The 25,439-nt window shown below is 35.1% G+C and overlaps 1 protein-coding gene across 1 annotated transcript; it reads right to left on the bottom strand.

Annotated features, from left to right (window-relative positions):
• Nucleotides 1-338: 338 nt before the first annotated feature.
• On the bottom strand, nucleotides 339-2,902 carry LOC132288310 (protein RGF1 INDUCIBLE TRANSCRIPTION FACTOR 1). Its single transcript, XM_059789847.1, has 4 exons — nucleotides 2,122-2,902; nucleotides 1,717-1,983; nucleotides 917-1,072; nucleotides 339-812 (listed from the first exon to the last, which is right to left on the bottom strand). Exons 1-4 carry the CDS (start codon nucleotides 2,122-2,124, stop codon nucleotides 567-569), a joined length of 672 nt encoding a protein of 223 aa, XP_059645830.1. The 5' UTR covers nucleotides 2,125-2,902; the 3' UTR covers nucleotides 339-566.
• Between the last annotated feature and the right edge of the window lie 22,537 nt (nucleotides 2,903-25,439).

Raw genomic sequence — 25,439 nt, forward strand, 5'->3', positions numbered from 1 at the left:
CCAACAAAACCAACTACCAAAGAAAAAAAACAACGAAACGAGAAGACCATAATCATCCCATAAAAGGTTTGAGACAAAGCTCTCAATTCACAACCGCCCTGCAAGAAAGCAAAAGGGAAAAGGGAAAAAAAAGCAACAACAACCCATGCCAACACAGTGAGAAGCACATATATATTGCTCAAAAACAGAAACACAAAACAAAATTACATTTTATTATAATGAGGAATATCCAATTCAACTATTAAAAACCCTTGGATAGATACAAAAGTTGAATATCAATCATACATTTGTATTTATAGCAATTGCCACAGCCAACACCACCACCACCACCGCCACCAACCTTATGCTGTACAACCACATTAATACCATATACTCAGACAGACAAGAGGGATCACTCTCTAACTAACCCCAACTAAAACCGAAAATAGGGGCTACTTGAGAGTGACTTAGCTTCTTGAAAAAACATTATAGAGAGCACTATAACTGTGGTTTTATTGTGTTAATACCTTAACGTAAGCCAAAAAAATGTGAATAGGTAAAACAAAACCTAGAGCTTGTTTTAGGCTTTAACTTAGAGGAGCTCTGCGAGGAAAGCCCTTCCTCTTGTGCAACTGCTTCTTCGGCTTCAATACCGAACTTACAGAGGAATGATTCTCCTGAGACGAATCGCTCAAAGAGAAAGATGAATCCTTTTCAGTTGTGTTGCCTTCAGTGTCATCGCTGTCTTTCAAGGATAGGTAATCGATATGTGGAAAAGGGAAGGAGCTCAACTTTTGGATCGGATCTTCAGATATCTCCTGAGCTTTGGAAAACTGTGAATTCATCATATAGACAAATCATCTACATTTAGCATTATGTACTGAAACGAAGAAAACGATGAATAACAAGAAGTTCATGGTCATTACGCATTTTGTACCTTGCATGCGATGGAGCAGAAGTGATTAGGCAAGTCTTGTATGTACCTTCCACAGGCTTGACAAGATGCGCCGCTCTTTGATTTTAATGGTTTGGGATCTCTAGATTGTGGCCGGGGATTCAAATGCACAGCTTTTTCACCATTGATTTTATATGTCTGCGAATTCAAATCACCATTAGATTATGTAATCTAATCGTCGACCAACTCATTCATTAATGAAATTAATTCCACAAAAAGAGGGAAAATGTGGGGGAAAAAGACAATATTTAGAAAAATGTATGATTTATTAAGTTGTTAAAGAGAAATCATATTTACTCTAATCAGCAAAAACTGAATTACTAATAGGAATATAGGAATTCAATTCAATAAAGTAAATGGAAACAAATAACAATTTTTGACTAAATCGCATTGCGGTACACACTCAAAAGTAATGAAATCAATCAGAAATGAATTTAGGAATGTAATTATTTGATTAGATAAACACAAAAACTTATAGTTAATTATATATTATGCTATCATCAATTTCACAATAAAAGAAAGAGAGGTAAGAATCTATCAAACACAGCAGAAAGGAAAATATGTGATTAAAATCAATCAAAATCATATTATTAGAACACCACTCATTAATTTCAAAGACAAAATTAAGAAAACAAGTTCAGAAGAATAAAGACCCAAAAATACCAAAAACCCATGGAATTAACTGATAATAATTGCAAATCAAACAATTAACTAATTAAAGATGAGTTAGGGTATATATATATATATATGTATTTGTATAGATGTAGAGAGAGAAATTAGACCTGAATTTTGGAGCAGTCAAGATGTTTCTGTATGTCTTGAAGGCGGACTACATCATGATAGACATATCTACAAATTTGAAGCCAACGATGGAAGTCATGAGCCACGATACAGTGCTTGCACAAGCAAATAGTACAATCAATGCAGAACACATTCTTTTCATTCTTTCGAAGGTCTCTATGATCAACGCAAGAACGAAAAAATTTGCTACGAAGTAAACTGGATAGCCACTCTGGGTTTCTCTTCTTCAATCGTATCCCACAACCCACCTAACAAAAACCAATCTTCAACATCAAATTCACAGATTCACATGAAAATACTTGAAATTAAAACTGAATTTGAGATCAAGAACAAAATAAACAAATAAAATTCGATGATGGTTTTGAAAAATCGAAATTGAAACTAACCATTTCCGAGATGTGATAACGAATTGAACCTATATGGATGATTGAAACTGAGAAAAGAATAACGTGATTTTGTGTTTGAATTTGTGCGTGTGTGTGTGAGAGAAGGAAAGAGATAGAAAAAGGAATTGGGAGTGTTAGATTAAGAACAAAAAAAAGAAAAAAATAAAGAAATATAAATGGTAATAGAAATCGGTGTGGAACCTAAATGCGTATAAAATGTTAACACTTTACAGTAATAGAAGGTGGTCTACAATGGGCGGGAAGGTGAAGGTATTTCAACCGTTGGATCTTCTTGATGGGCCTAGTTGTCGATGCTGGTGATAAAACCCTAGAGCGAAGTAGTGCTGATTGCGGCTGTAATCTAAGCCACTAATATTCATTCCCGCCAATCAATCGGGATTTTGGCCGTCTTTTGTGCTGCTTTGGAGGCGCCGTATTATGTTTCCAAAATTTCTTAAAGTGGATCAATTTTTACCTTATTTTACGGAATAATGTTTCTCTCACTAAATATGCACACAGGCATACATTAGACACACATAAAAATAATAAAATTATAAGTTTTTTTTTTTTTTTTTAACAAGGCAAAACAATAAAATTATAAGTGAAAAAGTATTGTAATTAATTCTAATAGAAATTAAAAAATTTTGAATATAAGTTTTCAAAAAAAAATTTGAATATTTTAACTGATTTAAGGAACCAAAAAAAAAATTATATTGGGCAATTGGGTGGGATCCATCATAATGCGAATGATTCGGCTTAGATCAAAGCAACAAGCCAATTTTCTAAAAAAAAAAAACATAAAGAGCTGCTTTTGCAAAGACACTCTACATATATAAAAATAATAATTGATAAATGGCATAAGTTTTTTTTTTATAATTTTGAAAAATATTAAAAATAATAGAAATAAAGGCCAGTTCAGGCCGTACTTGTTGAGCTGATCACTTTTAAGTAAAGAGTCATGTCAACCTCTACATTTACAAATATAAAGAGTCTAATATAGAGAATTACTATGTATGATCTCAAATTTTGAAAATTTATATCGGGCAATTGGGGGATCCATGCGCATATAATAGTAGTGGAACCCATCATAATGCGAATGATTCGGCTTAGATCAAATCAACACGTGGCATTACTCATTTAAAAAAATATTAAAAATAATAAAAATAAAGGCCAGCTCAACCAGTCAATAGACTTTTTAAGCTAATCAATTTAAGTAGAGAGCTGTGTCATCCTCTACATTGACAAATATAAAGAGTCTAATCAAATTGTGGATGATCTCAAATCTTGAAACTTGAGAGGCAACAAATCAAATTTAAAGCATTATGTATAAAATACCTTTGTGAACCTCAACTATTTCACACTTCTGAGTTTGAATTTTTACAATCCTACAAAACAATAACCATTTTGGCAATTACATTAATTCTTTCCTTTTTTTGGTCCAAAAGTAATATATTATTTCAGTAGCCCTAGAACTTGAAAGAGTTTTTTCATAACAAAATTAATTTAAAAAATATTAAAATAAATTTCCGTACATGTCACTTCCATAGTCTTCATCACAAGATTTTCTTCCTGTTAGAGGCAAGTAATAATTATTAGGAAAATATAAAGATGCGTTATGGTTACGTACTTACATTTAGTTATTTGAAATATAGTTTCATTAATTTTTTTTCATAAAAAAATTATTACGTTTGGAAGTACCAATCAGTATCTTAGAATTGAACTAAAAAAATTTATATAAAAAAATTATTATGTTCGAAAGTACCAATCAGCATCTTAGAATTGAACCAAAAAAAATTATATAAAAAAATTATTATGTTCATAAGTACCAATCAGCATCTTAGAATTGAACCAAAAAAATTTAAATTAAATTTCCTTTAATTCTATTTCAAAATCGCCTACTCAGTACTTTCAAACATAATTTTAATCCAATTCAATTTTATTCTATCATTGTCTATTAAAAATTTAAAATATAAGAGTAAATTTGGATTCTGATTTATTTGATGAGAAAATAACTTTTTAAATAATTTTTCGAAAAAGTAGAGATTTTTTTTTTTAGGAAAAGAAAAGTGAAGTGAATAGAAACATGCATTTGGTTAAAATGAAAATTTATTCAAACAAATTGTAGAAAAATATTAATTTGTGATTTTGGATAGCATGAAAGTGAAAAGAAATTGATTAAAGATACCAAATTTACCCTTATAATTTTAAATACTAATAAATAAATGAATTTGTATTTGTTGATGTCTATTTTAGCAAAGAAATAGTAAAATAATGGATTATTAAATTTAATAATATAATTATTTATATTTAAAATAAGACAAACGAAACTTAAAAAAAAATATGGAGATGTATTGATGGCAATAATAATTTTTTTTTTAGAGAGATTTGATTGTATTTTGTTGTTGCCAATTATATATAAACTTGTAAAAAAAAAAAAAAAAAAAAAAAAAAAAAAAGAGTTATTTCGCAGAGAACTTTCCTCTTAAAAATCCACTACAAAAATAAAGGAAGAAATTGTTTTTTACGATTAAGTTGATGGGTAAAATAGGAATGTCAAATAAAAAGGCAAACAGTTCACGTGAAAAAATTATTTTCCTTTGTGCATGAAAAGTTTTCAGAGAAAATAGACAAGTATGAAAGCAAAATTTTCCTTTAGTTTTATCTTTTTATCTATTCAAACTTTAAAAAAATTTAATTTTTCTTTTCTTTTCTTTCTTTTTTACATGTTTTCAGCTGACTAGACAAAGTGTTAGGTTGAAGGGAGAAAACAAATTAAATTTTTTATTATTGGGAAATTGTTATGACATTTTTTTCCGACAATTTTTTTTCTTTTCTTTCTTTTTCACCTGTTTTCACCTAACTAGACAAAGCCTTTGGTTGAAGGGGGAAAACAAATTAAATTTTTTATTAATGGGAAATTGTTATGACATTTTTTCCCGACAAATGAATACGCCAACAAGCATATCTGGCATTATGATGACTATTTTAAAAAGTTGACCTTTTTAAATGGAAAAGAAAATCGGTATCTTCAAAGCAAATCTTACTGTATTGAATTCAACGGAATCTAGCAATGATAGTATAAGCAAAGCAAATCTTATTTATACTAATTGATAGTATTACCCGTATTACCAGAATACAAGCAATAACGTCAATTCTCATGATTATCCATGATTTGTTTGATGCCATACTAGGACTCGGATCCTCTACGGTTAGGTCTTTTTATTATTCCACTTTACGTTGTTGCCTAATGATGATTGTGTGGGACACTTTTGTTCCTCAAAAATGCAAAATATATATTTGTTTTGAGGAACAAATATATATTTTGCATTTTTGTATATATATATATATATATATATATATATATATATCATGAGGGTTAAGTGTAAAAAATTCCCTCTACTATATTGCAATATCGGTTCTGTATGGTAAAAAACTCCCATATTATCAATATGGTGTAAATAGGTTTCGTGTGGTGTAAAATGACAATAATACCCTCACTTTAATTGAATAAATTAATGATTATAAATACAAGACATGTAAAATGACCATTTTATCCCTTCTAAAAAAGAGAAGGAAGTTTTTTTTTACATTCTGTCTTTACAAACTGCCACCCATTAACTTCTACACATACACACACACTCTCTCTCTCCTCTCTTTCTCTCTCTAAACATTCTCTCCTTCTCTCTCTAACATTGCCTTTTTTTTTTTTTTTTTTTTTTTTTTTTTCTATTTCTGATATTATTCGAGGGTTTAATTCGTTGAACATCAGAAAGCTCTGTATTGCTCTCTCTCTCCAAGTGCATATCAATAGGGTTTGTAGAGAGAGAGAAATAAAGTTATAGCCTTTTTGGGTAGAGAGAGAAACAGTTTCGAATTTTACAATGTGATTGTCTATTTGACTGCTGAATTTGAGAGAGAGGTCTAGAGAGAAAGAACTAGAATCACACATGAACTCCGATAAGAGAAATAGTAGATTACGGTGCATGCTTATTCACTTATTTCTACAAGATTTGGTGAGTGTTCAGTGGACTATTAAAACAAGATTGAAAAAGGCTAAAAACTTACCCGCTTGAAAGGGAGTTTTCTAAAGACTTGTGAAGGGAAAAATCTTATAGTATCTGAGCTTTCCTGCCCTACTTCTAACACGTATAACAATTAGTCTTGAAGCTTTTTAGTAGTGCCAGAAGAACTACTCTCTCGGAATATCCTGATTCAATGAATGTCGATCCAGAATAGATTCAAAAAGAATATCAAAAAAATTATAATAAAAAAATAAAATTATCGTAATTGGACCGACGATATTGGAATTCATCGCGTTGAAGAAATTCAACGTGGTGGAGTCAACTAGGGTTTCGGGGATGGTCCATCCCTGCGACTCCGATCCACTTATAGTGGTCGGAGTCGGACGACGTTGGGGAGAAGGCTTTGGTAGGCAACAACGCAGAAATAAAACGTGATCAAAACCACATTTTGATCGCAAAATAAGGTCCACAAGACCAAGACGAACAGGGCGCTGCAAATAAAAGCCATCGACGACGTTACACGCGCCTACATACACCACCTGAAGTTCTACACGTAGATCTCACGCGTTGTCACGCGCCCCTCGCGTCTTCTCCGGTGAAAATTTGATTCCGGTGAATTTTCCGGCAAGAATTCGGTCACATCTCCGGTGAGCCGAGCCGTTCAGCCAGTACCAGTGAGCCGAGCCATATAAGGGGGTTATATGCACATATGAGTAAGGGGCAAAATGGGAATCAAAAGGGTAAAACAGGGTTTTCATATTTAGTTTTTGTCAAAAAGTGGTCAGATAGGCTTATTTGCACCTTTTTTGAATTTTATGGACTAACATGCACATTTTCAAAAAATAAGGACTAGTTTTGCACAGACCCTATATATTGGTGGGGTTTTTAGCACTTAACCCATTATATGATGTGTAGACACTAAAATTTCATAGGCTTTTGTCTTGACAAATTGGTCCATCAAACATGGGTGTCATATTTAATTAACCCAAATTTGGTCAATTTAAATTATTTAATTAGCCTAGCCTAGTTAGTTAAATAAAAAGATAATTATTCTCACTAAAGAAATAATTATTCTAATGGATAATTATCACAATATAACTAACCGGCCTAGTTATAATTGTGCGTTTATCAAGAAAGGACACATGCCATCATCCTATCCATCCAAGAAGTCTATAAATATAGGCATGGAGGAAGGGGTCCATAAATTGACAATTCTAAAAATCAAAATTTCAGAGAAAAAAATACAAAAACTCTTCCGACATTCATCCCCAACCTGAAGACGAAGAGTAACATGCACATCAAATTGTGCCATTATTCATCAACATTCCATGGTGATCAACAACAAGCACATCAAATCGTGTTATTCTTCATCGAAATTGCACGGTGATTCAAGATCAAGCTCGTGTAGCCCTTGAATACCAACAAAGGAGATCGAATTAGAAGATTTTATATTTTGTAAAAAATACTACAAAGGATTGTAGTCCTTCTATCTATTGAAAATTAATAAAATTATTATTTACTCCCTATTTCGTTCTTTAATTTGCAGACACAAATTTTGTGTGTACAAATTTCTGGCACGCCCGGTGGGACATCCTCTGCCTCTCATCTCTTTCTCCTACCATCAAGACTCCTCTTTGTCATATTCCATTGCTCCCCCTAAGGATCAGGCAAACAAGAAAGCCCAAAAGAACATCGCTACTGCCAAGGTTAATGCCAAAGCCACTATGAAAAGTGGCCCGAAGGTTAAGAACGCATCAAGTGATGGAAGTACCTTGGCAGGACCTATGACACATAGCAAGTCCCAGGCAATCATGTTATCCAAACATCAGCAAGACTTGGTGAAAACCAATCCTACAAAACCAACGAGCGTGAAAACTCAATATATCAACACCCCTACTGTCCAGAAGGTCAGGAACCCTAAAGTGGTTCCAGAGAAGGTCCCGTCACCATATTCACCTTGTTTCATCTCTATAATACCCCTAATTTTAAAAGGATAGTCTCGGCATTTTAATTATTGTTTTATTGCATTTTTGTTTGATTATTTGCTTATTTGCTCATTTGTTTAATTGTTTTATTATTTATTTAATTTAATTGTTTAATTGTGTATTTAATTGCCTTATTTGGTTAATGGGTTATTTAATTGAATTACTGGGTAATTTTTTTTATTTAATTGTTTATTTAATTTATTTGATTTATTTACATTTATGTTTAACGTAGTGTATAGATTAGGGTTTTATTCTTTTATGAAATTATGTTGTGGCCAACTAGGAGGAGGGAAGATTGAGTAGTAGGAGGTTGACAGTGAATGGACGTCGTCGGAACACTTAGGAAGACGGCGACGATGTTTTGATTCAAAAATCTCACAGCAAGTTTTATTCTTACTCTCTCCCCTTGACCTGTGTTCTGTGCATGCCTAGATGATCTCTAGGATTTTAAATCAGATATTAAATGGATCTTGCATGCTTAGTATATGTTAAATTAATCATCTGTATGGGTTTAATTTGATCTGGAATGGTTTATCGCTGAACTTGGATTTCATTGTTTGATCTTAAAGCATGTTGAATCGGTAATTGTTTTTATTATTTTTTTTTTATGCAAACTATTTTAAATAAATGACCGAGATGATACTGGATAAAATTTAGACTCTTAAGTTTAGTATTAATGAAGAACAGAGAGGTTGGAAGTGGCCAGAGACGAAGCAAAAGGCAAGAAACGGTTCAGGGCTTTTAGAGAGGGAGAAAGCTAGCTCCCTCAAGTGAAGAGCCGACTCTGGGGGATTGAGAGCCGGCTCCCACCCCTCTAAAGACAGCTCCAAGGTGCATGGAGCCGGCTCCATGATTGGTAGAGCCTGCTCTCAAGTTGAGATAACAGGCTCTCTTATATTAAGTCATTCTGGGTTTTTCTTTGGCCGCTGTTTGGACGATTTAAGTATTCTGAACTGTTTAGGGAGTATACTGGGGGTTCTAAATCATGGTTTCATGGAATATTAAAACCTCTTATGTCAGAATTTATACCTTTATGCTAATGGATGGAATAGTAGGAAAGTATACAACTTTGTATGCTGTTAACGGATGGAAGAAATTTAATTGCTTAATTTGATTTTAGCAATTTAACGGAATATAGCAGGATTATAAATCTGGTTTTGGATGCACGATATTGTCATTTATTTATCAGACTTGATCTATGCTTACTCTAGATTCTAATTGCTAAAATAACCTGTTTTGCAATTACATGGATTATTGTTTTAGTTACTAATTGCTGAACTATTTAACTATGTTCTGTCAATTACATGGATTTATATGTTGGACTTTAATTGCTAAATTATTATATTAAATTTTGTCAATTACATGGATGTTATGGATTGTATGCACCGGTATGGGACGGTGACATACTAGGGATGGTATAGCTCAAAACGTTAAGGCATACCTTATTGGAATAAGGGAATGGATTGTAAAAATTGAATCTTACTTATATTTAAATATATAAGTATGGTACCACGATATGAGCTTAAGTCTAAGGATCGTTGATCAGGGAGCGTATATGCATTGGGATGCATAGCTGGCTATGACAGATGAGGTGTACCCTATTAGGTTTAGGTACTCATGCCCACCACTGGTGCATTTTGCATGTTGCTTTCTATTCAGGTTGAGACCCCTTTGTAGCCTAGTGAAAGTCCTTTAGTGTAGAAATATATTTATGTATGGACTAGATAGATATTGTTGAGATATCTAGGATGTATCTACGTATCAAGTCTCTGTTTGGATTGTAGTTAGAATAGAACTTGTTCGTGGGTCTGTCCCACTATCATTTTTTCAGGTATCGGATGGTTCCAGTCTTAGGGCTTGTTCAGGCTAAGCAGAGACGGTCATTTACTCTACCGACGACGTAACATTTCATTCCGTGTTTTAGATTTGGATTTTTATCTCCAATTGTTTATTTTCAGTTGGGATTTTATTAGGGGTCCACCAGATGGATTCCCGAGTTGTACTCTTAGAGGTTTTGGAAAGGATGGATTATATTAATCTTTAACGTTTGAGGATTTTATATTTAGAATTCTCTTAGCTTTATTATTTATTTCTTAAGTCTTTTCGTATTCTGCATTCAATTACTTATTAATTGTTTAGTATCCCTCGGGTTTAGGCTTAGGCCTAATCAACCCATGTTTCGGAGTCGAAGGGTATCACAGTTGGTATTAGAGCACTCCAGGTTCAAATGTCTTTAGGGTATTTCGTATTAAGACTTCCGCGTAGCATTTTCTCTTATTTAGAGCTTAAGTTTTGGATTCATTGTATTCCTTTACGGTTCGCTTAGAATGTACTGATGTCAAGTTTATTCTAGAATTTTAGAATGTTTGGCATTAGGAAAAGGATGTGGTCTACGATGAAAGCAAAGAAGGACCCAAGGAGGAAAAAGATTACTCCAACGATTCCCTGCGAAGGCGGATCAAGAAGGTAGCATTGGAGATCAAGGAATTGTTTCCAATAGACGTTGTTTCGGAGTATAAGCCAAGGAAGATTTTTGGTGTACGAGATTGGCCATCATACAATGGACCCAATACAACTTTGTTGGTGCTCGAAGCTAAGCCAAATGGAGAGGAGGACCCCGAAGAAGATCCGGATGGAGGAGATACCGGAGCATCCAAGATGGAGGGTACCGAAGTTCAAGGATGAATGATCTTTTAAGAGTAATATGATTTTTATTACTAGTTGGAGTGGAAGTATTAATTAAAGAATAGTACTGTTTAAATTACATACACTAGTAGTATTTTAAAGAATATATGACAATTATTCTTTTGGAGGTTTACGATTTAAAGAAGCTCTTAATAAAGTAAACTAGTGGTTTTGGCTATCTCTATTGTGTTTTATGATAGTATTGTTGTGATGTATACATGAATGGTTTTATTAAACTATATTGGAATGTGTATGTTACGATAATGAAGGAAAATCAAAGTGGAGTGATTTGTATTTTGAGCAAGCAAACAAAGCTTTGCTAATAGGTTCATTGTGTTGAGGTTGGACGATTACCAACGAGTTATAAAAATAACTTGTGGGAATCAAGTTGGTAAGATGGATTGTAGAGGGGACAGTTTAACACCTGTAAGACTAGTTGCTATACTTGTGGAGAGTTTGGACACAATTCCAAACAGTGTCCTAAAGCAGGACAGGGACAAGGACAGCATGTGCAGCAAGGACAGAGGGCACCAGTACCTTTACCCGCTCCATAGGTTCCACGGATTCAGGGACAGGCATATCCAGCTTTATCGGTACCGCCACAGCCTCAGGAACAAGCACCGCAGTGTTGCATTATGGCAGGGTACACAACCCCATGCCACAGGATGTTCAGGCACCTTAAGCTATTGAGGGTATGTTTCCTATTTATGGTTTATAGGGTCGTGTATTATTTGATACAGGTGCTAAACACTCATTTGTATCTCATTCTTTTGTTGTATTATCTGGGATGGCGACGCGGGTTTGTGATAGACCTTAGGGTATTTCTACACTTTTGGGCGATACTGCCATTTTACATGAGAGTGATGGGCCTGTAACACTAGATATTGGTAGACTCAGATTTCTAGCTAATCTATTGGTCCTGGGCATGCACATTTATGATGTGATACTTGGGATGGATAGGTTGTCTCACTACCATACCCAAGTTAATTGTTATGATAGGTCTATTGTGTTTACCATACCTAGACAGGATATATATGTTGTCGTTATGCCACGTTCTAACGGGGCAAATAGCACATATTTGTTTTATGTGGAGGAGGAGACGGAGGAGGAGATTACTGTGTCATTGGATAGCATATCGATTGTACGGGAATTTTCGGACGTTTTTCAAGAGATTCCAGGGTTGCCACCTAGTCGCAAGATAGACTTTGTAATTGATTCAGCTCCAAGCACTACGCCTATTGCTAGAGCACTATACAGGATGGCACCAGTGGAAATGCGAGAGCTGAGGGATCAGGTTCAGCAATTACTCAGCCAGGGTTTTATTCATAAGACTACTTCACCCTGGGGAGCACCAGTTCTATTTGTGAAGAAGAAGGATGGTTCACTTCGCCTGTGTATAGATTACAGGGAGTTGAATAAGGTTACTATACATAATAAGTAACCTTTGCCCAGAATTGATGGTCTTTTTTATCAATTGAAGGGAGCTACGTACTTTTCTAAGATTGACTTGCGTTCTGGATATCATCAACTTCGGGTTAGAAAACAAGATGTTCCGAGGCTAACATTTCTCATTAGATATGGTTCTTATGAGTTTCATGTCATGCCTTTCGGATTGACTAACGCACTGGCAGTCTTCATGGATTTAATGAACAGAGTATTCAAGGCTTACTTAGATCAATTTGTCATCGTCTTTATTAATGATATTTTGATTTATTCTAAGTCAGAGGACGATTATGCTAGACATCTTTGCATAGTGTTACAGACGCTACATGAGCACTAGTTATATGCCAAGTTCGAGAAATGTGAATTTTGGCAGCGGGAAGTGAAGTTTCTGGGTCACGTGGTGTCAGAAAGGGAATAGCGGTAGATCCAGCCAAGGTTTCAGCAAGGGTAAAGTGGGGACAGCCTACTTCACCTATCGAGATTCAGAGTTTTCTTCGGATTGGCGGGATATTATCGTAGGTTCATTTATGGGTTCTCGAAGATAGTGGGACTACTCACTCACCTAACTAAGAAGGGTGTACGGTTCGTGTGGGATGAACACTATCAGAAAGCTTTTGATGAGCTAAAGACTAAGTTGGCTTCTGCACCGGTTCTGTCTACTCCACAGAGCGGGATAGAGTATCTTGTCAACACAGATGCTTCTTTGCAAGGTCTTGGATGTGTTTTGATGCAGGAGGAGCGACCGATTTCATATGGATCTCGTAAGCTTAAGCTTCACGAGCTTAATTATCCAACACATGATTTGGAGTTTGCAGCTATGGTCTTTGCCTTACGTATTTGGAGGCATTATCTGTTGGGAGAATCCTTCAGGTTATTTAGTGATCACAAGAGTCTATAGTATTTGTTCATTGAGCGGGAGCTGAACATGAGACAGCGTAGATGGTTAGAGTTTGTGAAAGACTATCATTTCTCTATACAGTACCATCCAGGGAAAGTGAATGTGGTGGCAGATGCACTCAGTCGCCGACCTGCTGCTAGTCTTTCTGCTTTATTCATTACTGAGTGGAATGGTTTGAAGATGGTGGATGAGTTTTCTGACGTTTTTATGGCTTACATGGTAGTTACACCTTCTATTATTCATAAAGTTCTGAAGACATAACTCACGAATCAGTAGTGCATGACTGAGACTCATCATTTTGAGTTTTCTGTTCATCCAAAAGGAGACAAGATGTATCAGGATATGAAGCGGTAGTTTTGGTGGGCAGGTATGAAAAAGGACGTTGTTGTTTTTGTCTCTTGGTGTAGTACTTGTTAGGTGGTTAAGATTGATCATCAGTGGTCGCCAGGAGCTCTACAACCACTATCTATACCAGAGTGGAAATGGAAGAGCATTTATATGGATTTTGTGGAAGGATTATGGTGGGCTCGTGCTGTCAATTCAAACCAAAGTTTATGCAATGTGGCTAAGTTTTACATTTAGAAATTGCCAATACTACCTTTCACTAAAAAAATATAGCTAGGGCAAGTAGGGATCGTCCCAAGGGATTGAGGGTAGTACTAGGTTGAGGAATCAAATTTAGGGTTAGTAGGTCCAGTGATCAAAATAGTGGTTGATTGGTTGGATTACACTAGATACAAATTGAACTAAAGTAAACAATAATGCAATAGAGAGAATAAAAGAGAGAAAAATCTTGGGGTTTAGAGATCACCACTAAGCATAGCTTTTCTATACCTTTAATGAATGATTAATGAGGGGAAGAACATATATTGCAATAAGGTGTGTGTGTGTGGTTTTTTCAATAAGCATGGATGACAAATTAAGTATATATTATCTAAACAACATGGTGGATAGCACAACATATCAAATTAAGCCATTAATCCTTTCTTTAAGCTCACAATCCAAACACATCACAAGGTTAGAGATATATGTCACTTGCTTTCATAAGTATGGAACATCAACAACAAGCATGGATTGTCTTCCCATTTAACAACTACACTATAACTAACCTAATGATATGAAATTAAACTAATTAAACCAAGAGAGAGGTACAATCCATTAAGAAATGAGTACGAACCATCAAATAAACCACAAGAACATGACATTAAGCACTATGTCTTGACAATCTTTATATCTATAGCATCAATACACATAGACATGCATCAATAACACAAGAAATAGAGACAAATACATGAACATCTATTCTAGCATACATAGACATATGGATAGAATGAAATGATCAATTGGAAGCATTAAACCACATAAATCATTGAATAAACAAGATCTATATAAATAAAAGTGTCAAGACATGAATCACAATACAAATCCCTTCAAAAATACATAAATCAAGAAGTAGAAAGCATGCTTAGGGCTAACTCTAGCCCCAAGAGGATGTCTAGCCACTCATGGATGATGTCCTCCAACCCTTAAGGGCAAGCTCCATGGAAGAAATCTGCTCCTTAGTTGATGAAGAGTCTCCAATGGTGTCTTTAGCCTCCTCCTCTCCTTTGCTTCCTCACTAAATATTATCTTCTCTAGGTATATGTATCAAAAGTCTCTTCAAAAAGGTGGCTCATATTCCTTATATAGGTAGGTGAAAAATCACCCCAAATGAGCTGGGCTCGTGCACCAATAATCCTCTAATGATTAGCTATGAGACAACTTTTAATGAGATAGAATTTGGATTTTTCTCAGGATTTGGGAGGTTCAATCGATTGAACCTGAGGTGCGATTGATCGAACATGGTTGAGATCTATCGAATTGAAGTTAGATCGATCCTCAATGGTGGTGCCTTTTTGGATAAAAACAAATCTAAGATATTTTAAAGATATTTTTAGGAAAAGGACAAAAGTGGTTGGTTTGGTAGTACAGCTAAATAAGATCTGGCATATGGATAAGGACAATAGAGTTCGATCGATCATAGAATGATATTGGATCAATCAAACTTATGGGATCTTTGAATAGGAACAAACATGGCTCAGATCCATCTTGAAGTGCTGAGATCGATGAAAGTTGGATCGATTGAACTTTTCTTAAGATCGATCGAAGTTGCTGAAATTCCACCCTTTGGCTTCCTTTTACTCTACTTTGCTCCTTTCTTTGATTCATCCCAGAATTGCTTAAATTATGCTCTTATTTGGCAGAGTTAGCTTATTTTGGGGATAAGTATCTGAAAATGGAAATAACATGAAATCAATACAAAGCGGGAAAATAAGATAGATAAAGGTCCTCTAATACCTAAGCTTAAGGGGTTTAAATACGCACTTTTCAGCGCACATTAGATTGCCTAGTTCCTTTAAGGATCACAATTCCATTTGGGTCATCGTGGATAGGTTGACTAAATCATCTCATTTCTTGTCTATTCGCACGGACTTCATCTCGGAGCAGTTAGTGAGACTTTATATTTCAGAGATTGAGAAGCCGCATGGCATTTTGTTATCTATTATATCGGACAGGGATTCGAGCTTTGTGTTAGGGTTTTGGAAGAGTTTTCAGCAGGCTTTGGGTACAAAGTTGCATCTTAGCACTGTTTATCATCCTTAGACAGATGGTTAGACGAGTTGGTTAATCAAATCATGGAATATATGCTCCGTTCGTGTGTTCTTGATTTCAAGGGCCACTAAGAGAATTATTTGCCACTTGTGGAGTTTGCATATAACAATAGTTTCCAAAAAACTATTGGTATGGCCCTATTTGAGGCATTGTATGGCGGACCATGTCGATCGCCTGTTTGTTAGATGGAGGTTGGCGAGAGCAAATTTTTGGGTCATGAGTTCCTTAAGGATACTTCTGAGAAGATTGCTCTTATTAAGGATCGCATGTGCACTGCCCAGAATAGGCAGAAGAGTTATACAGATCGTCGTACTCGTGCATTGGAGTTTCAGGTTGGGGATCAGGTTCTGCTCAAAGTGTCTCCTATGAAAGGAGTAATGCACTTTGGGAAGAAAGGGAAGTTGTCACCGAGGTTTGTTGGTCCATTCATGATTATGGATCAAGTTGGCGCTGTAGCTTATCGGTTGGCACTTCCGGATAATTTGGATCGTGTACACAATGTGTTCCATATTTCCGTGTTGCAAAAATTTCTGCGAGATGAGGATCGGTATCAGTATATCGACGTTGAGGAGATTGAGTTGCAGCTGGATGCAACATATTTGGAGCCACTGTGTCGTATTGTCGAATGTAGGGATCAAATTCTTTGTAATAAGGTTATCCCTTTAGTGCGTGTTCAGTGGAGCCACTATAATGAGGCTGAGTCTACTTGGGAACGGGAGGATGTCATTCGCTCGCAGTTTCTTGAAATATTGGAAGAAGGTAAGAGCAAATTCCGAGGGTGGAATTCTTTTTGTAGGGGGCTCTGATTTTGTCTGGGGCTTTTCGACCACAAATTTGAGGGTAAATTGGAGGATAAGGGGGATATAATAAGGCATGTATGATTTATCTCACATTATCTCACATTTTTGTAAGGTTTAGAGAAAGAAATATTGGGTTCTTGAGTGTGTGGGTTGTTCTTGAGCTCTAACTGCGAAAATGGAAGGGTTCTTCATCATTTCTCCTTCCTCCATTGTTCCTATGGGTAACTAACTCCCTTTCTAGGGATGTGATGAAGCCCTACTTTGTAAGCATGATCTAGTTTTTGGTTTATTTTGGGGGAATGATGTATATATGTGGGTTTTTCATAGTCTAGAGCATTCATTTTGATGTAATGAATTTTAATTTCTATAAATGATTATGTTGAAGCTATTGTCTTGTCTTAGATGATAATTTTTCATGATTGAATGGCTTGCTTTTTCATAGTGACAATGAAAATGAGATTGTGAAATGGCTTTTATGGCATGATGTTTAGGAAGTTTGATAGTTTATAGCTTAGGGCATTCCTTTGATAGATTATTCTTGATTTCTAACTTCATGTGCTTTCATCATTTGATTAAGGTCTTGATAATCTCTAGCTTAGTGAGCATATTTAAGGCTACACCCTAGTTTAGGTAGTTCAAGCATGTGAAACTTTGATAGGTTATTCTTGCCTTTTGATTTAATAAACTTCTTGAAGATAATGTAGCAACCATATGTTGCTACATATCATGACCACTATTTATGTCGTTCTCCCATGAAAATCATTCTCTAGCATGTTTATAGGTTAGGTAGTGGATTCACTTCCCTAGTCCTCTCTACCTATATTTCTTTCCTCTTTAATTTCCTTGCAATTATTGTTTGTGCACATTTTCAATTCTAGTTTCAAGTGACAAATCAAACACAACTCTTATACCCCCTTTCGTCAAACTAAAAGTGATTTTACAATCTTAGTTGCTATAAACTAGCAATCCCGGTGGTTCTTATTAGTCTACGGCTTAGGGTCCCCCTTTTGATGGACTTTTCTTAATTCTTAGCTCCATGTGCAATCACCATAGTTATTGGGTTGATAGTCCCTAGCTTAGTGAAGATGTGAAGCTACACTCTAATTTAGGTAGTCAAGCATGTGGAACTTTAAGGGATTATGCTTAATTCTTGATTCTATGAAATTCTTGAAGATAGCGTAACAATTTTGTGTTGCTACATATCATTGTCATATATCTAATTTATTTCTTAAGTTAACCACAAACTAGTATGTTTATAGGTTAGGTAGTGCATTCACTTCCCTAATCCTCTCTACCTATATTTCTTTCCTCTTTAATTTCCTTACAATTATTGTTTGTGCATATTTTCAATTCTAGTTTCAAGTGACAAACCAAACAAAACTCTATACCCCCTTTCATCAAACTAAAAGTGAATTTAAAGACCTTGGTTACTATAAACTAGCAATCCCAGTGGTTTGAATTACCCGAACAATAACCCTATTTTACAATGATTTATGCTATTCCAAAGGGTTGATTTATAATGATCGACCGATCACCGGTTTACAAAACTTGGGCCGTTACAACACACGTACTTCTTCGTGCTTGTCCATGGAATTGGGGGTTAGATTGAATATGCTCAACTTCACCTTCATATGCCTAAATAAAATTTTCATTATCCCCGTCCTACAATTTATGTTGGCATTAGCGGTTGCCAAGAAGGGACAACCAAGGATAACAGGAATATAGCTCTTAGGATTCGCGACTGGTTTTGTGTCGATAACTACAAAATCGACCGGGAATAAGAACTTATCAATTTTGATCAAGACATCCTCAATAATACCCCGGGGCTTTTTGATGGATTGGTCGGCTAGTTGTAATACCACCGACGTCGATTTTAAGTCTCCTAAGCCCAATTGAACATACACTAAATATGGAAGAAGGTTCACACTTGCTCCTAAATCAAGAAAAGCCCGGTTAATGACATAATCACCAATGATGCAAGAAGTAGTAGGTGAACCGGGGTCTTTGAATTTTGGGAGAGTGTTATGTTGCAAAATAGAACTTACTTGCTCGGTCAATACAACTCTTTTTGGTGCTTGACGCTTGTTCTTTCTCTTTAGGGTGCAAAGATCTTTCAAAAATTTGGTATAAGCTGGAATTTATCTAATTGCATCCAAGAGAGGAAGATTAATCTTCACTTGCCTAAACACATCAATTATCTCATTAACTTTGCTTTGTTGTTTTCAAGAGAATTTGATCCTTTTCAGGCATCATGAAATGGAGCCTTTGGCTCAAAAACTTCTTCAAAGTCCTTTTTCAAAACATTGTCAACACAAGAAATTTTCAAATCTTTCTCAACAAAGGGGTCTTTCACATGCAATGAAGGAGGAATAAGATATGAGACCGGACGGGTGTTAACTTTTGCTTGCACCGGTTCACTTTCTTCATTTTGAATACTAACTTGATTGTCTACAATTCTTTCACTTCTCAAGGTTGTCACTGCATTGACATGTTCAATTGTGTGACCTTCTGAGGAAGAATTGGTCTCCACAACAAATTATTACTTGGGTGGTGGATTTAAAGGCATTTCCCCTTTTTCCCTAGCATTCAATGTACTTGTTATTTGCCCAACTTGGGTTTCTAGCTTTGCAATGGATTGGGAATGAGAATGAAGTAATTAGATATTTGCCTCCAAAGTACCCAAAGCAGTCAAGACTTTTTCCTCAAAAGCAGGACTCCTTGAATTCCCTTGAGAATATGAAGACTGATTTGGAAAGTGAGAATTTGAAAATTGGTTTCCATGTGGTGCTTGGTATGATGATCGGTAACCTTGGGAACCTTGGCTTTGCATTGGGGGTGGAACATACTTGCCTTAAAAACCACTTTAGGGAGGGTTTGGGCCTTCCCCTTGGCTTTTCCAAGAGAAGTTTGGATGGTTCCTCCACCTGGCATTGTAATGAGTGCCATAGGGATTATTCCCTTGGTTGACAAATGCGGCATTCACTTGTTCATGGTGCTCACTTTGCATATGTCCATGAGGACAATTGGAAGTAGAATGTAAGACACTAGAACAAGTTATGCAAACTTCATTAGAATTATGATGAGAATAGCTAAGGGAGGAAGACACTTGATTCACTGAATTTTGGTTGATAAAAAATTGATTAAACCTTTGGGATAAGGACTTGACTTCAGCGGCTTTGTCATTGGAATTGTCGACTTGATATAAGCCGACATTCTTCCGTCCACCTATGTTTATACCATTTTTGGAAGATAAGGATTGATGCATTAAATTCTCACTCGTGCTTTTATAAAGACGCCATACATCATCCTTATGCCTATCAAGATATGAACCACCCATGGAAACATCTACCATTCCTTTATGATTATCCGACAAACTTTCAAAGAAAAAATGGACCAATTGCCATTTAGGAATGTCGTGATGTGGACACTTCCTAAGCAGGTGCTCCCATGCCTCGTGAAACATCTCCTCGTCCCCTTGAGAAAACTCTCGAATTGAGGTTCTCATTGCATTGGTCTTTGAAACCGGATAATACTTTTTCAAGAACTTTTGTTACATTTCTGCCCAAGTAGTTATCGAAAAAGGCCTAAGATTATTGAACCAATATTTTGCCTTTTCTTTAAGGGTCAAAGGGAAGAGTTTTAATCGAAAAACCTCTTTCGGCATGCCGTGTATTTCACGGTGGAACATACTTCAAGAAACTCATCTAAATGCTTGTAAGGTTCTTCACTTGGAAGTCCATGATAATTGGGAAGCATTTGAATAGTTTGTGGTTTGATTTCATAATGATGTACTCTAAATGGAGGTAATTGAATGCATGTCAATGCATTGTACTCATTTGGCACATAATAATCTCTCAAAGTAAGAGGAGGATTCACAACCGGCGGTGCTACATGAGCACCTTGATTTCCTTGAACTATGGGAGGTTGAGGTGGAATAAACATTGGCCGAGGCGTTCCCAATGGAACATGGCCTTGTTGTTATGGAATGAAGGGTCTTGGCATACCTAATGGTACTCGAATATTGTCATGATGTACATTAGGGTTGAGGATACCTTGTTAGTCAATGTGACCAAGGTCCTTCACATAGTCCTCATTAATGTCCTCCATTGATGAAATGGAGTGATGAGAGCTATCCCTTCCCCTAGGATTACGAACAATGGATTCAAGATTCAAATTAAGTGGGACAAGAGTAGGATTTAACGACCTACGACCATGCATGCACTATCAAAACAAACAACAAGCACTTCTCCTCCGCAACAAATCAATCAACGAATCTCCACAAATATTTATCCCCTACTCCCATGCTTTGAATAATATGCAAGAAAAGTAAATTGCCTCCACGCGGGCTACGATTTATCTAAGAAATTAAACACTTGCCTCCACGCGGGCCAACGATTTAACTAAGGAGAGAGTTAGAAAAGCTCACAAAGGCAAGTGTTTAATTTTCCTTTGCCTTGCTTTGTTTTTTTAGATTTTTAGCTTTTTATGCTTAGCTTAGCTTTGCTTGGCTTGCTTCTTTTGCTTTAAAATTTCTCTTTGCTTCACTTCTCTTGGCTCAATGCACCTAGTTAATTAAGAACAAACACAATAAGTAACCAAAATAAAATAAAATAAAAACAAGATCAAAAGAGTACTAATTCCTAATTGATTTCCAAAATACGACGTTGCCAAGATCCCCGGCAACAGTGCCAAAACTTGGTCGTGCATGGTCGTCACATGTACCCAATTGTAAGACAAATGTAGTGTGGCCAAGTTTAAATTTGTAGATTGCCACTACCACTACTAACTATTAAAGTAGCTAGAGTGAGTAGGGATCGTCCCAAGGAAAAATGAAGTGTATTTAAGCTTGGAAATCAACGTTGGATTAGTAGGTCAAATGATCAAAGATGGTTTGATTGGTTAATTAAACTACAATGTAAACTAAATAAATGCAATGCAAAGCAATTAAGGTAAAATGAGGTGTAGAGAATATAAGAGAGGAGTCATAGGACTTAGAGTTCACCACTAAGTATTATCTTCCTAGACATTCAATGTTTGATAGATTAGGGGGATTATATGTAATGAAAGTGTGTGCCAATAAACGAATCAACAAGTATGGATGACCAATTAAGCATACATTGTTTAGCCAAACTAGTGAATAGCACAACATATCAAATCAAGCCAGTATTTCTTCCCTTAAGTCCACAATTAATGCACATCATCAAATTAGAAAAATATATTACTTGCATTCATAAGTATGGAACGTCAAACAAGCATGGATTGCCCACCAACATAAGAAAGTAAGGCAACTACATTACAACTAAACTAGTGACATGAAAATTAAACTAATTAATCTAAGGGTGTGACACAATCTATCAAGAAATAAGTATAAACCATCAAATAAACCATAAGAGTAATCTATTTAAGCATCATGTCTTGATCATCACTAGATTCATAATATCAACACACATAAACATGCATCAATGTCACAAAATCTAGAAATACGCATATGAACATTCATCCTAGCATACATAGACATATGGATAGAATTAAATGATCAATTGGAAGTATTAAACTACACAAATCATTGTAGATCAAAGATTTATATATATAAGATGTCAAGACAATAATTACAACACAAATCCCCTTTAATTACAAAGCATCAAAGTCTAGGAGGCATGCTTAGGGCTATCTCTAGCCCCAAGAGAATGGTTTAGCCACTCATTGATGTTGTCATTCAACCCTCAAGGGCTATCTCTATGGTAGAATTGATCATCCTCTTCTTAATAGAAACCTTAGATGAGTGGAAGAACTTTCCCCTAAATGGTGTGCATCTCTCTCTAATCTTTAGACTCCTCCAACCTCTATTGTTGTATATGTATCAAAAATAGTCAAAATCCTTATATAGGTAGCTCAAATATCACACCCAATGGTCAAACCTCATGCACTAGGACATTCAAATGATTGCACCACAAGTACACCTTTTAATTGGCTGGAACTTTATTTTTCTCGCACTTAAGGAAGTTCGATCGATCACAAGGGTGCTTCGATCGATCGAACTATGGCGGCGCCTTTTTAAATAATGACAAAGCTGAGATATTTTCATGATATTTTGGGAAAAGGACAAAAGTGGTAGGTGAGGATAAGATCAAAAATGTTGGATCGATCGAAGGAATGTTATATCGATCGAAGAGGAAAATTTCTTGAAGATAAGGACAAAAGGCTATATCCATTTTGGCATGGTTGGAACGATCACAATGTAATCAATCGGGGCTTGTTTCGATCGATCGAAGAGGGCTTCTTTTCACCACTTTGCTTCCACTTTGCTCCTTTCTTCCACTAAGCTTGAGATTGTTTCTTTTATGCTCCAATTCAGCTGAATTGACTTATTTTGGGGATAAGTGCTAGAAAAGGGAAATAACATGAAATTAGATCAAAACAGAAAAATAAGATAGAATAAGGTCCTAGAACATTCAAGCTTAAGGGTTTAAATGTGCACTTTTCAGTGCTTATCAATAACCAAGTGGCCATTGATCCTCAAGATCAAGAGAAGACCACCTTCACATGTCCTTTTGGAACTTTTACCTATAGACGCATCCCTTCGAGCTATGAAATGCACCGACAACTTTCCAAAGATGCATGATGTCTATATTTTCTGATATGGTCGAGAAGTTCCTTGAAGTATTCATGAACGATTTTTCAGTCTTTGGATCTTCCTTTGACTCGTGTCTCCATAATCTATCCCTTGTGCTTAAAAGATGCAAGGAGACAAATTTGGTTCTAAGCTGGGAAAAGAGTCACTTCATGGTCCAAGAAGGCATTGTCTTGGGACACATTATTTCTAAAAGGGGAATTGAGGTTGACAAAGCAAAAGTCGAACTGATCTCTAACCATCCCCCTCCAAATTTTGTCCGACAAATTTGCTACTTTCTTGGTTATGCGGGTTTCTATCACCGTTTCATAAAAGATTTTAACAAAATATCCCGGCCATTATGTAATCTTCTTGCCAAAGATATCTACTTTCAACTTCGATGAAGCATGTTTGGAAGCTTTGAAGAAGCTTTGTGATATCCCCTAATTTTGGAACACAGGTTAATCAAATCCGTGGACAATATTAAGGGATATCAAAACAATTAAAGTATTTCAAACAAGCATAGAGTACAAAAAGAAAATAAAAAGAATAAATAACTTGCTGAAGAAAAATATATTAAATAATAAATCCATTAATAATTCTCCAATGGTTACAACTCGGGAATCCCGTAACTCAAGGCCCCTTAACCAAAATCCCTATCCAGAAATTCATCAATAAATACTGAAATAATAATATCCTACTTTGAAATAAAATAGAAAGAATGTATAAGTCCTCCAACTACGGATCCTCAACCTTGAGACTTAGATATTCTAATAACCTGAAAAAATGTATAAGTCCTCCAGTTGCGGATCCTCAACCTTGAGACTTGAACCTTCTAATAACCTGAAAAATAAATCGTGAGTTAAACCCACGAGCAAGCTCTCTTTACCAGGCCTAAGAAAACCAATAAAAAGATCATCTCTAACCAAAGCCAATTCTAATAAAGTCTTTTATCTTTAATATACAATGATACAAAAATATATAAATAATTATATATAATACAATAGTCACATCTATTACTAGGTTTATAAATTCCAAAACTATTAACAATGATTAATAATAATCATACCTAGACCAATCCACCATTTCTTTTAAAGAAAACTCATTAACCTCAATCACATCTTAGACAGTTAATTAATCATTTAAACAATAGAATATAATTAAATGAATATTATATTTAACCCAAAACCCAATAATGATTTATTTTTTTTAAATCACACAGCCAATATCTAGGCTTTGACAAATCATCCATGTCTCCACCAATATTATTTTATTAATATAATAAAATAAATAACTAACTTGTAGGTACTAGATTATTCTAATATAAGAATATCTAATCCTAATCCTACTTACACATACAATAACCATAGATGAGATTTTAATCATCTAATACATATAGTAAATTAATTATGCTTTGGTAAATCAACCATGCCATTATAAGTCTATTATTTATACCTTAGTAACTCAACCATGCTCTTAAATATATTTATTTATATATTGGCAATTCAACCATGCCTCCTCAAGTATAGATATTTATACTTTTAAACTACAATTCATCTATATGTCTGTATTTTATTCATACAAATAATAAGGCAGTATATTTAAACCTTTAACAACTCATCCATGCCTACAATTCAACCATGTACCAACTTTAAACTTAACGATAAATTATATCATATATAGACATCTCATGCATATCATAAACATAACATTGATTTAATAACCAGCCCACCCAAATATAACAAATAAAAATAATTAATATTAATCATCTTAAATAATATATACATATACACATATATTATTTAATATATATATATATATATATATATATATATATATATATATATAACACCTTTTATAGTAATCCTTAATTATTTAAGATATATATATATATATATATATATATATGTATATACACATCCATCCATACTACTCATAAATTAATTAATCCATATATACACACACATATATATATATATATATATATATATACACATGCCTCTTTCCATCCCCAATTTTTAATTAATTATATATACACACATTAAATTCCGTAGTGATACTCTATGGCTCTCAGAACACCGAGAATATCTCCTCTAGTGGTTGGTTTCAACCCTAACAGCCTTGAAATTAAATCTGAAAATTCACTGGACCCCACAGGACCTTACTGGGACCTCAAATACCACCTCACGCGTCGATATACGCGCTTAAAGCCTCTAAACGCAC

This window comes from Cornus florida, unplaced genomic scaffold (genome assembly GCF_030987335.1).
Source record: "Cornus florida cultivar Cherokee Brave unplaced genomic scaffold, ASM3098733v1 CherokeeBrave_3.0.0_Hap2_Chr02, whole genome shotgun sequence".
Taxonomy (NCBI): domain Eukaryota; kingdom Viridiplantae; phylum Streptophyta; class Magnoliopsida; order Cornales; family Cornaceae; genus Cornus; species Cornus florida.

Bases quoted from the DNA above. Each gene is read 5' to 3' on its own strand.
- LOC132288310 (XM_059789847.1), bottom strand. The intron at 1,073-1,716 runs GTCTAATTTCTC...TTGAATTCGCAG, and splicing joins TTGACTGCTCCAAAATTCAG to ACATATAAAATCAATGGTGA. The intron at 813-916 runs GTACAAAATGCG...ATGAATTCACAG, and splicing joins TCTGCTCCATCGCATGCAAG to TTTTCCAAAGCTCAGGAGAT.